Source organism: Cotesia glomerata, linkage group LG7 (assembly GCF_020080835.1).
Source record: "Cotesia glomerata isolate CgM1 linkage group LG7, MPM_Cglom_v2.3, whole genome shotgun sequence".
In the NCBI taxonomy this organism is placed as follows: domain Eukaryota; kingdom Metazoa; phylum Arthropoda; class Insecta; order Hymenoptera; family Braconidae; genus Cotesia; species Cotesia glomerata.
The window spans coordinates 15167430-15181820 of NC_058164.1; the positions used below are offsets into that span (position 1 = coordinate 15167430).

At 36.0% G+C, this 14391-nt stretch overlaps 1 protein-coding gene across 2 annotated transcripts in view; it reads right to left on the reverse strand.

Moving 5' to 3' along the window:
* Positions 1–1932: 1932 nt before the first annotated feature.
* LOC123268342 (CYFIP-related Rac1 interactor B) overlaps positions 1933–14391 on the reverse strand; it is a 28301-nt gene continuing 15842 nt past the window's right edge. Inside the window, exons 1-7 of one of the 2 annotated variants that reach the window (XM_044733325.1) lie at positions 4103–4397; positions 3589–3728; positions 3283–3507; positions 2874–3196; positions 2587–2666; positions 2385–2511; positions 1933–2321 (exon numbers count right to left, since the gene is read on the reverse strand). In XM_044733325.1, coding sequence (XP_044589260.1) covers positions 2184–2321; positions 2385–2511; positions 2587–2666; positions 2874–3196; positions 3283–3507; positions 3589–3673 — 978 coding nt within the window. In that variant the 5' untranslated portion in view covers positions 3674–3728; positions 4103–4397 and the 3' untranslated portion in view covers positions 1933–2183. Of the gene's footprint in view, positions 2322–2384; positions 2512–2586; positions 2667–2873; positions 3197–3282; positions 3508–3588; positions 3729–4102; positions 4398–14391 lie in introns of those variants that run through there. The other variant, XM_044733326.1, reaches the window with a different exon arrangement.

Here is a 14391-nt window from a genome sequence, read left to right on the forward strand (position 1 = left end):
AGTTTCTACTCATATGGATTCTCAAGCACTTGGTAGAGTTGACGTAGGGTACAATGACACCATTTACTACTACCAGTGGTAGATCCATGTCCTCAAGTTCTTTCAATTTGCTGTTTGAACCCAAGATTGTAGCTTTGGTTTTAGACAGGTTTATCTTCAACCCATGCTCTCTTGCCCAGTTCGTAACTGATTGTGTTTCAATGTTGACTCGCCAGACAGCTTCGTTCAACAGATACAAAAAGAAGTGCAAAAGTATATATTTATCATCAGCGAACAATCCATGTCTGCAGTATATTAGCCGTTAAGCCACAGAGTTCATGACTATTAAAAATAGAATTGGTCCTAAAACAGAACCTTGAGGAACATCAGGCGACGTTTTTAGAAATTAAATTGGAGTCAGAAGATCATTGAAAATTGACTGAGATCGATCTGATAAGTAGGAAAAAAACCATATGATCGTTTCTGTTGAGAATCCAAGTTCAAATAGCGCAATCAGAATGTCTTTGGGATCAACGTAATCGAAAACTTTGCTCAAGTCAAATAAAACTATTACTCTTATCCATGACCTCCCTAATATCATCAGTAAGTCTCAACAATGCCGTTTGTGTACTATGGTGTTTCTGAATTCAGACTGGAAGGAATCGAACAACTTATTATCTTTTTTGAAAATTATTGATTTTTATAGCGAGAAGTTTAAAAATTTTTTTTGGAAATACTTGAGTGAAAGATCCAAAACTTCGACAATAAAAACTTTTAAACCCGTAACTTGTTTCCGGTTGTAAGGAAGAATTTTAATAAATTTACTCAAATAATTGTAGGAAGGTACTAAAACTAATAAAAGCTCCAGGCAAACTAAACGAGATCAGGTTTTAAAGTGATCAATTTGGCCTAATCATCTGATAAATATATATTCAACATCAAGTTAATAAGTTATGTTTACCCATTTTATTACGCATATAAATAACTATTTTTTTTACATCTCATTACATTATATTATTAATAAAATTTTTTTCTTATAAGTTCATAAATTTTAAGAATAATATTTATAATTTTATATTTCCTACTGCATAATTTACAATATACATCTATATCTTTGGTTAATTATCCATAATACTTTGTTTTAATTGATTCATTTTTATGTGTATTTAAAACTTTTTTTTTCGAGCTTTGCATTTATTATGAAGAATTAGTAGCTTCGTTATTATTCGTTACCAGGTTATGATACTTTTAATTTTTACTTATTGTAAAATTTTTTTTTTCGTCAGAAACCAAAACTATCTAAGATTCATACCATTCCTTAAAAAAAAATTTTTATCAATTATATCAGAGTACAAGTCAAAATCGTATCTATATTTTCAAGTTTTTCAAAAATCTGCTATATGCATAAACAAATCACTTTTTCCGCTTTTTAGCGACTACCTTATTTTATTTAAGTTTATAAAATATATTACCATTTTTTTCTACCATTAGAAAAGGATCATAGTTAGTAAATAGTATTTCATGTGACCAGAATGAAACAAAATGATTTCAGATGGAGACAAGCGTTGGCTTCGCCTTCAGTTTGAAATCGCGTTTCATGTCGTTCCACACTCTATATTTTTCATATCACTTGTATTAGAACTTGAAGTTTTAATATCTAAAGTTAGTTGGACAGCTCAAAATCAATAGGTTACTTTCCATAAGTTAACTTAATGATATAAGTTATTTGGAAACTTGCAATTAAAAAAAAAAAAATCAATTTAAAATCAGCTGTAATAATTTTTGATTTATCCAATAAGAATAAAAACCCGGTTAATTTTTTCCTACTGACAGTAGCTTCGATCTGAAATTTTTTTCTTTCAGTTGGTCCCAAGTTTTAATGCAAGTGATATGAAAAAATATTATGAATTCGACAGTTAAATAATCATAGAAATTAGTATAATTATTTATGTATCTCTCCATACAAGTGTGAATTGTTGATAGTTTACGATACGTTTGATTAATTTAAATTTATATAATTTTTTTAAAATTAATTATTACAGTAGTAATAAAATCCAATCATCTTGATCCCCGGGGCAATTCCCAGCATTGAGTGTCTCAGATTTATGATTTTTATAAATTTCTTTTAGGTCAAGAAATACCATATCTAAGAAACCATATATTTTCTTTCAATTTCGAATACAGCAGCCACGTTGCTTTGGTAATCATGCTGCTAAAAGATTTTTAATATTTTTTGGTGTGTTTTCTTCATTCAAATGTTTTGTTGTGTATTTTAGAGCATTCAATAAACCTTCACTTTTGCAAGATGGCTGATCTTTCAGAAGTTTTACACATCCCTTAACCTGAAAATATGAGCAAATAATTAGAAATTGTTAAATTGATATGAGGTCATTGGAATTACTTACATCAACGTTTGAGCCTTTAAAGAAAACTCCTTGTGGATGAACATGATCGTAGAGTATGACTAAGCCAACCATGACTCGTAGAACGAATAACTGTGTTTCTTCTCTTTGAAATTGTGCCAATAGGTTTCTATAATATAAATAGAAAATGTTAATGAAAATATCATTGAAGTGAATTAAAATCATTGAATAAAGGAATACTTACGAATTCTCTAACATCCTTAAACAAACCTTAGCCATAGTCCCCAACGTCTCTGTAATATTCTCTCGTGGTATATCTTCCCTCTAAAAGCACATTTTATGAATGACGAGGTGTGTCAGCAAAAAGTTAATCATCAGCGATATAGGAAACTGATTATCATGATTGATATAAGTAGGTGGACAATTTTAAATGAAAAGGGAGTGATGAACTAAAACATGATGATATATCTTTTAATTCATCATTTTAAAAGATAAAGATGCATATTATGAGGGTATTATATGTGAACTTACATCCATTAAGAAAGTTATAGTAGCGTGACTCAAAACGTGAAGCATGGGTGTGGCGTGGGCATAAAATAAGGACATGCGGTTGGCCAGTTCATTGCCTACAATCAATTCATTCTCTGGATTGTCTTTAGCTTTTGTTAACGTTCTACGATAATAACTAAAATCGTTTTGAATAGCTGGTGTTTTCATTTTGTGCTCATCAAACTTGAATACAAATTCAAGAATTTCGGCGAATTGTTTGACAAGTGCTTGTTGAGTTTCAAGGTGTTGCATGGGGGATAGATTTCCTGAACATAATTGACCCAGAATCTGTGGTACAACACGTTCTGAAAGTATTTCATAACATTATCATTAAGTTTTACTTTTATGAAATTGTATGCATGATGTATTAAATTAAAATTAAAATAATAACCAAGTTCTAGAGAAAACTCATAGAATTTTTTTAGCTTAGCCACGAGAGGAACGACAGTCAGGTACGCTTTACGCTGACATTCTTCTGTAGGAACTGAAATAGCTTCTCGAATTTCCTTGCCAGCACCTTTATAGCACTGAATCTCTTCTAAAATGGATTCTGAATTTTTCAAAACTCGTTGTACGGCTTCAAATGTATCTCTTTCAATATCGGAAGGTTGAGCATCTAAAAAAGATTACAAAACAAATCGTTTTTATTTCAAATCTTTGAATATGCTGTTGAAGTGGAGAGTGAATTTTTAATTACTTTCAAAATCTAGAAAGACGTCATATTTTTGAGGAGTACAGCAAGTCGTCTCGTCTCGAGTCAGAAGACTGAGAAGTTTTCCCATCGTAAATATCTTGTGGTCTGTGATTTTTGGTAACAAGTTATACTTTAAACTGCATCTGAAATTTTTAATCATGGTCTTATAATTAACAATTATAAATAAAACTTTCAATATTTTTTTTACTTCTGCAACATATATAGTTTTGGAAAAAAAATAACATTAACCGTTTTATTGTTCGACATACTGAATCTTAATGAAATAGAATCTATTGTTTAATGAAAGAAAAAAACGAAATTTAACAATTAAGGACAAAATACAATCTACTGAAATCAATGATGATCATTTTGGATAGCTATCTAAAAATAATTACTACCATTATAGAAATAGTAGCTAAGAAAAAAATAAAAGATTCCTTTGAATGATAAATTAGACATGTTATATTCAAATACAGATAAAAATTAAAAAAATAATCATGATGTATGAATTACAAACCTTGTAAATATTTATTTGATGCAATACACACGCGCAGTATCCAAAGGACGATTTATGATCCTTTTATGTTAAGGAAATAAATAAATACTTCTCAAATCTTTGGGTAAGTTTAATATAAGCCAATTCCCAAAATTTTTCAAGAGTATCACATGTTAAAAAATCATTCGAACGATACGAAAGAAATGAGTGAACAAGTGGAACGATAATTTCCATTTTAAGTGAGCGTAACCATGTCTGCGATGTTTATGAAGGGTTGTTGAAAGCGATGCTACCCTGTGATTCCCTTATTTGGTCACTGAAAGGCATCGAATTGCCGAGGTTCGAAAATCAATGGTGTGACTGAGCTTCAGTTTTATGTCGCTTAGATGGCAGAGTAATCCGTAATGAGACGCGCTTGACAATGGGGATTTAAAATGTATACATGCAATTACTCATCGAATCTAGGGTTCTTTATTTATTTATAGTTTGTAATTGCCAGTCTTATTTACGTTGACATAGAAGAAAATAAATGTCTCATACTGAGGTTCAAATATTGATATTCATAGTGTGGGGTTTGACTCAATCTATATTAATACTAAATAGTTTCACGTTTATTCGAATAGAATGAGCTGTTTTTTATGGGGTTATTATAACCATATGTGAAAGAACTCTATAATTGGAAATACAATCGTAGGCACTGAAAAATTTTAATTTTTCATTTTTTTAGCTATGTAGCATTGTTAGTAATCAAAAAATCTTCTCGAATAAATTTTAAGTTATTTTTTCGTGTTCCTATTCGCTATACGAAGGATACTGAACTCTAAAGAAAGTCACTCTTTCTATCTTATCTATCCTGATCATTTTTGTCTTAATGAGTTATTCAAAAATTTTTTTAATTCTCGTTTTTTCGTTGAGTTTTTGAGAAAAAAATTTTTTTTTCAAGATTAAAAATTCAAATAACTGTTTTAAGAAAGTTCTCTGATTTGACCGTCTGTTTATTAAGCATTTTTTTGGGAATTTTTTTTGACCATGTGTTTAGACTTCTAGATTCAAATGCCGATTTTTAACTTCCCGCTAAGAAAATTGAAATTTTCAAAAATCGGGAAGTTATTGGTTTTACCCCGTTTTTCGAAAATCGAGTTTTCATCAGATCTCGACGTTTTGAGGTCCTAGGAAGCTTTCCTGACTATTCCCGCGAGGGTGTCACTATGTGTGTGCGTGCGTGTGTGTGTGTGTGTGTGTGTGTGTGTGTGTGTGTGTGTGTGTGTGTGTGTGTGTAAACCTCTCATAACTTTTGAACGGCTTGACCGATTTGATCGCGGTTGGCGCCATTCGAAAAGGCTTAACCAAACTCAGATTTTGAATATAATTTGGACCGATTCAGACTCGTAGATTTTGAGAAATCTCAAAAAAACTGTGAAAAATTTTTTTTTTAAAGTGGTTTTTTTTTAATAACTTTTAAACGGCTCTACCGATCGATTCCAAAAACTAATCAGCTCTCAACCTTGAAAAACCACGCCGATCGCCGCCAATCCGGTTAAAATCGGTTGATTCGTTCGAGAGATATCGTGAACGAAAGAAAACCAAAAAAGTGTCTTTTCGCAGTTACTCCGAAATTTCTAGTTTGACCAATTTAAACTCAGAAATTCTTTATGAGGCTTAAAAAACTGCGTAGAATACCACCAACTGCGTAAGAATCGGTTCATTCATTCAAAAGTTATTGCGGTTTGAAAATTCAAAAAATAGTGTTCTATGAAACTTCTATCAGACTTTTGAGCTTAAAGAGCTCAAAAGCATAGAAAAGGTATCTTTTTGAGCTCGAAGAGCTCGAAACAACACACAGATTGTATTTTTGAGCTCAAAGAGTTCAAAAAAGTTTGGAAAATCCAAAGGTGCACGCCTCATAACGCTCAATCATTTTTTAAGAAAAAAATTAATTGTATAATTAATTTAAAAAAAAAAATTATAATTAAGTAATTTCTTACAGAGTATTTTTTATTTTTTTTTTTAAATATCGGCGCCCTTTTTTCTTGTCATATGCGCACGCAGTCTAAAAAAATCTAGCTTGATCAAGTGGCGCCAAAGTTTTCACGTGACAAATAAGAAAAGTTCGTTTGGCTTTGTACGGTTGTATCCGTGAATTTTAATAAAAATTCAATTTAAAAAAAAAAAACATAAGCTAGGCCACTGATATGAAATACGGACCCAGTTCATCGAATTCTTAAACTAATAAAAAAGGTCCGGTCTTGAAATATCAATTTGTTCGGGAGTAATCGTTGGTACATCCAAAATGGGGTGACATCCGGACGTCCACGTAAAATTTTTTTCAAAACGTTTTTTTTTTTCAAAATAGCAACATGAAATGATTTTAGAAAGTAAAATAGTATATAGCTTATATACGTGACTGAATAAAGTAGTCAGTACTTGTCTCGGATAGCTTAACTGGTAGAGCCCTTGGCGCGTAACCGAGAGATCTGGGTTCGATTCCCAGTCTGGGCTGTCTGATTATTTTTTCAATTACGGAAAAATTCCCACTGAGTAGGTCCCCCCCTTTCCCCTATCCGTTCTTTCCCAACTCCCTTAAAATTTGCTTTAATTTAAGTGTTTTTCGGTGTACATCTACTTATATTATTGAATAAGTGTAATATGGTTGTGAAAGAGGCATTTAAAGATCACAAAATTGCTTGATCTTGACGAGTCGAGTATAAAGCACAACCTCACGCGCTTCGCGCTATGAGGCGTGCAAAAAGCGGCCAGGTATTAACGTAATTAGCGGGAAGTTGCAGGAATGGCCTTTAGGATCAACCGTTTTCCTAATTTTTTTTTTTCATTCCCATAAACCAATCAGTCGAAATCGTGGAGATAGTCAGCACCCGTTTTTTTCGAGGCGGGCGTCTTCATCAGAGTGGTATAAGTTTCGTTCTAATGAAGATTTTTATTTGAAATTTGTTTTACATAATCTTTAAATAATAATAAATACATAATAGAAAATTCAAAGTTCTATCTTTGCATCGTTTGTCAAAAATTTTCAAAAAAATGCTTAAAAAATAGACCGTCAAAGCAGAGAACCCGCTTAAATCTAAGTAATTGAGTTTTTAACAATTTCTTTTTTCATTTTGTTTTTCTTCATAGTGACTTTAGGAATCTCTCTTTTATAACATCATATTTCAAGTTTTGATCGAATGTTAAAATTGATATCATGATATCATAAAACTTTTTTTTTTTTAATTTGTTGTATTCTAAAATTTAATGTGTAAAAAATTTTAATGAAAAATGAAACAATTAACGAAACATTAAACCTTTAAATTAACAATAATAATAAAGAATAAAAGGCCATTCGGTCTCACCCGAAATGGAAGATAGATTTAATTTGGTATAAAATTCTCTTTATTTTCGCTATTATAATTAGTTGAAAACCGAATTTTTTAAATTACCCGAGTCAAAAAACAAATTCTAGTTTTAACCTCAAAAGCCTCAAATCCTTTGATGTTTTATTTGCCGCACAGAAAGTAACTCTACTTTAATACTCAAAATCCTCATTGAAGATTTTGAGGTCGTAATGTGAACCACCCGTTGGTTTAGAATCTTCACTACAACCTCAAAAGTCTCATTCAGTGAAAAGTTGTATTTTGGACTTAAAAAATTTTTGTGAAGCTATTTTTTGTTTACTGATAGTAAAAACAGTATGTAATAATTGATACTTGTCTCTCAAAAAATTTATTATTAACGATAATAAAACAAATAGTTTGAAAGGACTCCTCGAGATAAAAAATGCATTGTTGGAAAACAGCATTATTTCTTTCCAGCGTATAGTAGGTTTCAAATCCGAACGAAAGCCTCAAAATCCTCATTGAGGAGTATGAGGATCAAATGAGAATTATAATATGTTTAAAGCATGTACAGTTATCATCAAAACAACTAGATACGTAGTATAGAGTAGTCGGTTAGGTTTAGACTTAGAGAGCGTAGGGTTCCGTGTTCGAGTCCGAGCGTTGGACGATTTTAGATTAATTTAATTTCGATACATAGGGAAACAAGAAAGGTAAACGTGTTAAGTATATGAAACGATAATCTGAACACCCAAATTGAAACAACAATCCCAAGAAAAAAAAAATTTTTTTTTTTTTTAATTTGGCTAATTTATTTTGATGAAATTAATTAGTAAAATGTTATATGACAACTTGTACTACTGCCAAAAAATTTTACATCTCGATCACTTTGAATTTATTTTATGAGATAAAACCATTTGTTTATTTAAAAAATGCAGGGAGGATTTAAAAAACAATAGTGCCATATTCATTTAAAATTTTTAATAGTAAAATTATTGAAGAATATAGTGAGGGTTTTGAGGTTCAAACGTGAATTCTGAAGTTCTATTTTTACCCTCAAAGTCGTAAAACCGTCCGTAAGTAGGATTTTGAGGTTCAAATCGTGACTACTTTCCATATTGAAATCTATCTTGAAATTCCAAATTAGCCCTCAAAAACCTCACTGAGGATTTTGAGGCTCAAATTGGAATTTATATTCTGACTCGGGTATAGAGGTGTCACATGGTGATTTTTGATTTCTCATTTAAATAACACGGGAATTTTTTTTTTTTTTTTTTTGGAATTTTGATGTATCTCAACGAGTTATTGTGTGGTAAAAATAAATAAATAATTTTGTAGGAAATTGAACAGCCTACAAAAAAGGTCTGATATAATTTTTCGCTAAGTCAACTTGATTAAAAGTTTTTCGCAGTTAAAGTTCAACTTAAAATAATATACGATGATTTTCACAATTTTTTATACTTTTTAACAATAAAACGGCTTAAAATCATAAAACAACATATTTTTCGTGATTTCTCTCGTTTTTACTTCCCAAAATTATTGAGAAAAACTTATGTCATATAGCACACAATTCGAATAAAAGCGTTGAAAACTGATTTCAATGTAGTCGGAAGTACTGTAAAGATTTTTGATGCGATTATATCTATTTGTTTCGTCTAGCAGTAAAAATAATTTGTTAATTTTTAAACATATTTTATGTATAAGAACATTTGTTAACTAAAACTTTTATTATTAGAAAAACTTTAGCATTAGAAAATAATTTTAGGCCGTTTATGGTCATAAGCCTATTTTCTTTTCTTTAAGCTATTGAATATTCTTTTAAATAGTTTTCTCTTTAGAATTTGCTGTACCTCATTTAAAGCTAAACCTTTCAGTCTAAAATTTTAAATACTATCGTAAATTTAGGGATTGAGTATCCTTGAGTTTATTTTTTATTATCTTTTTATTGCATCTGACGACGAATATTTTTTCTAATCTGTGAAAAAATTTTTCTGTCAACCATGTGCATAACAGCTGTTCTCTAACTTACTCTCTCTACCTTCAAATTATTTCTTTACGCCTACAATTTTCAACTACCAATAATTTTGCACAAATAACGTTACCACACCTATCGACCCTTTCCTCATTGCCTCAAACTGTAACCTCTGACTGTATCTCTTCAAACAAAATTCTTCAGTCAGTCATCTACTCACAAGACAATTGCATCTATCTATTCATCGACTATATATCGACAATCTATCTATACATCGACTATCTATCGACAATCTATATATCTATCGACAACTTATCAATTTTCTATTAATCAGTAATTAATTTAAACATATCAAAAAGTATGTAATTTTACATTATTAAGAAGTATTTATCAATAAATCGTTAAGAGTAAAAATTTACTTTTGTGTGTTTAAAATCAACAATTTAATTGAAATATCCTCGCTCCAGTAAATTGTAGCAAGGAAATAAACACTATTATTTATGAATTTGCTCAGATTCCCACTAAAAAAATCGAAGATTTTCAAAAATCGGGAAGTTATTGGTTTTACCCCATTTCTCGAAATCAAGTTTTCATCAGATCTCGACGTTTTGAGATCCTAGGAAACTTCCCTGACTATTCCCGCGATGGTGTCTGTATGTCTGTACCTCTGTGTGTGTTTTTTTTTTTTTTTTTTTTAACTTAGGGGGGGGGACCCCTTTTACGGATTCCAGGCATAGCTGTTCGGCCTGGATATGTGGCGACTCGACGCAGCGTCATACTAAAACTCGACGCTAACGCCCCTACCCACTAAACCCTAAACCCCTTTTCTTCTTTCCTCTAATCCCTTATGGAAACCGCCGTCAGGCATTACTTCGTGAGGGGAGGATCTAGCTACTGCTATTCCTTCTGGTGGCTAAGGTGTTATTTTTCCTTCCTTCTAGTTTCTGTCATTTGCCCTTTTTCTTTCAATGGAACGCAGCTCTGTAAGCACTTCGGTGGTAAACGTACTTGTGGCGTTCCAGGCAGCTTCGGATGACAACATTTCTTCTACTATTGACTCTGGTGTGATTTTCTTGTTCAGGATCTTCTCTAACTCATCACGCTGTGGGTTAAAACGAGGGCACTCAAAGAAAACGTGCTCCGCATTTTCAGCAACTCTTGGGCAAGACGGACACTCTGGGGAATTATCGTGCTTAAAGCGATGAAGGTACTCCCGGAAACAGCCGTGTCCTGACAACATCTGGGTCAGATAGTAGTTGGCCTCGCCGTAATTCCGTTTAAGCCAAACGTCAATCCTTGGTATAAGTCGATGAGTCCATCATCCCTTCTCCGCAGCATCCCATAGTTGTTGTCATCTTGCTATACTATGTTGTCGCTCTTCAGTTCTCAGTTCTTCAGCGCTCAGTGTAGATGACCTCTTTCGGTGGTATAGGTTCCGTCTTTCCTCAGCTAGGACTCTAAAAGGCAGAGTTCCAGAAATGACGCACACTGCCTCCTCGGATATTGTGCGGAAGGCGCTTGAAACTCTCAGTGCACTTAATCGGTAGACCGGTCCGGCTTTCCTCCATGATTCTTGGGTCTCCAGCGCGTCTGCCCAAACGGATATTCCATATGTGAGCACTGATGTGACTACTGACGACAGCAATAGTCTCCTGCTCGGCTTCGGGCCTCCAACATTCGGCATCAGTCTTGATAGGCTAGTTACCACCGCTGATGCTTTAGCACTTACGTGTTCGACCTGTTGCTTAAAGTTCAGTCGGGCATCCAGCGTCACCCCCATATATCGGATAAATGGTTGCGATGCGATCTCCTGCTCGCCGACATTCAGCTTGATGTTTTCTACGATCTTTCTTCTGGTGATGAGCACAGCTTCAGTTTTGTGCTTGGCTAACTCCAACTTCATCATCTCCATCCATAGGTTAATCCGGCTAAATGTGATATCGAAAGCCAGATTGATCTCTTCCAAGTATTTCGCGACAATCACTACCGCTACATCATCGGCATATGCAACAAGTTTCACCTCTGATGGTTATACAACTCTCAAGAGACCATCATACATGATGTTCCACAGCAAAGGACCCAAAACCGAGCCCTGTGGCACTCCTCCGGTTATTTCGTACTCCCTTGGACCGTTTTTCGTGTCATATTTGAGGACTCTGTCTGTAAAGTAGTTTGCTACCATTCTGCGCAGGTATCCTGGCACTTCTTTATCTTCGAGAGCTCGCATGATGCAGTCCCAGTTAGCGGAATTGAAGGCATTTTTGATATCCAAGGCAGCCACCAAATAACACTTCTTTCTGCCACGTTCCCATCTCTTTCCAGCGATTGCCTCCTTAGCTGTATCGACCACCAGGTTGATCGCATCCAGCGTTGATCGTCCTTTCCGGAAACCATACGACGACTGCTTCTATTCGTTGGTGCATTATACGCTCTAATATCTTACCCGCTGTATCCAGCATGCAGAGTGGTCGGTAGGATGATGGCTCGTCCGGTGGCTTCTTCCCTTTAGGGAGAAGTACAAGTCTTTGCTGTTTCCATCTTCTAGGAAAAATCCCTTCTTTGAGGCACAAATCGTAGGTATCTAAGAATAGATTTGGCGCTGCTTTAATAGCTGTTTTTAATGCAATACTCGGGATTCCATCCAATCCCGGCGCCTTATTATTCCCTACTCAGTTGCACGCCTCCATCAGTTCCTCTTCTGTGACAGGTGGAATGTCTTCTCGATTTACTGGCAATGAAGAATAGCCGAACTTACTTTGTCGAGGAAACAGCGTAGAAACTATTCTTTCCAGGAGCTGTGGACATGTAGGTGATGGCATTGGCTGGCGCTTCAGGTGCGTCATGACCACCCTATACGGTCTGCCCCATGGGTCCGTTTTTACCTCATCGACGAGTTCCTTCCAACAGCGTCTTTTGCTATCTTTGATGGCCTTGTTCAGTTCTCGACGGGCCTTTTTGTATTCTGCGACCAGCTCCGCAGAGTTAGGTCGTCGGTAGCCACGCTGTGATAATCTTCTCTTTTTGTGACGGGCTGTGCGAAGGGCATTAATCTGATCATTCCACCAGTGCACCGATGGTCTTTTATTGATGCCACGCTTACGGGGCATGCAGGTGTCGCACGCCTGGGCAATTCTCGTCATTAAGTCCTTCGTCTTCTCTACAGCATTTCCTGTAATGATGGTCGAGTCACTGTCTAAGGCTACTACCAAAGCTTCCGAGTCAAAGTCTTTCACTTCCCATCCAGCTGCATTAGTTTGTCTAGTTGCTCTTTGAGGGTTCCGGCCAGCCGATATTTCCCAAAGTATTGCACTGTGGTCGCTGGCGATGTAGGTGTTTAAGACTTCCCAAGAATAGTTTCCTTTCAATAAGCTGCTGCTGACGAATGTGAGTTCTATTATCGAACTAGCCTCTCCCTTGGTATATGTTGGTGTCTCACCGATGTTGAGAAGGACCACGTCCAGTGAGGCCATTGCTTCACGTAGTGCCTTGCCTCGCACATTAGTCTGCTTGCTGCCCCAGTCTACCGCCCAGGAATTGAAGTCCCCTGCTATAGCTACTGGGTAGTATTGCTTTGCGTCTTCGGTCAGTCGATCCAGGAAGTCAGTAAAGTCGGCAATGGAAAGGCTAGGTGGTGCATAGCAACTATAAAAACGGAAGTCGTTAATAGACGCTGCTGCAAAGCCGATGCTATCATTGCTCACTATGCTCTGGAAAGGAAGTTTGCCACAGGATCAGATGACAGCCTTGGTGGTGCTGTCAGTTTCCCAAGGTTGGTTATTCAGGTGTCTGTATGGCTCTGCTATTATTACTAAATCAAGCTCTAATTCACGCACGGTCTGCACGAGCAGGTCATGCGCGGCCTCACAGTGATTGAGGTTAAGCTGTAATATCCTCATGTTTGCTTGCTTGTCATTCTCTGGAGTGCCTCTTTGTATACCGGGCACCTGTATGTGCCGGCGTGATGGGCAGCGTTCTCTGTGCTCTTATTTTCCGCGCATAATACATACTTCGCTGGGTTTTTACAGTCCGCAATCTTGTGTCCTTCTTGGCCGCATCTGATGCATAGCTTGGATCGATCTGTCTTGCTTCTGCACTGGGATCCGTGGTGCCCGAAATGCTAGCATTTGTAACATTGGGTAGGTTTCCTCGTGGCTCTAATTCGGCAGTTGACCCAGCCAATTCGGATTTTACCGCTTCCTTCTAATATCTTCTGAGCTGCTGCAGCCGGTAGTGTCACGACAGCGGTTTGGGTACCTCTGTAGGCTTTGCGGATCTTGATTGTCTCTGGTGGTATTTCGCAGAGCTCCTTGTTTACCGTATGCAGGGCAGCCTGAATATTCTCCTTTGTTGTGGTGTCATCTAGGTATCGGATCTCAATGTCTTCTTGTGGCCCTTTGCAGATCACTTTGGCCTCCTCCTTAAGAATGTTTGCGATGGTCTGTTGCAGGACTTGGCCTTTGTCTACGCTCTTCCGGGAAATCGTAATCAGCAAGTCCCCGCTTCTGGTCTTGTTGATCTTGTCCACCGTTGTGCGAACCTGCTCTTTAGGGACGTCCTTCTTTATGCGACGCAAAATCTCGGCGTACTTTGCTTTCTCGGCCGGGCGGATGATCAGTGCGTCGGGTCTGATCCATTTGAGCGGTTTTTTGCGCTTAGGCTCCGCCCTGGGCTTCTTTGGAGGCTCCTTTGGGAGCTGATCTTTGGCTAGCTTCCGTTTCTCTTTCCTTGTGTGGACATCTTTCCAATCAGTCGCGTCTTTTTTTTCGGCGTTCTGCTTCATCACGTTTTTCGGAGGACTTGGTTTCAAGTCCTTTCTCTTCATCAATCGCCCATCTATTCCATCTGGGGAGTTTCGGTCCTTCCTCTTGTTAGACTTGTTGGAAGTATGACCTTCGTCTTTAGCATCAGATTCACCGTCACCATCGCCTCCAGTGTCCATTGATTCTTCGATCTTCACAGTAAGTTGACTGCTCTTCTCCGGCGTAAGACGAGGAGTGAGTCGTCGAGGT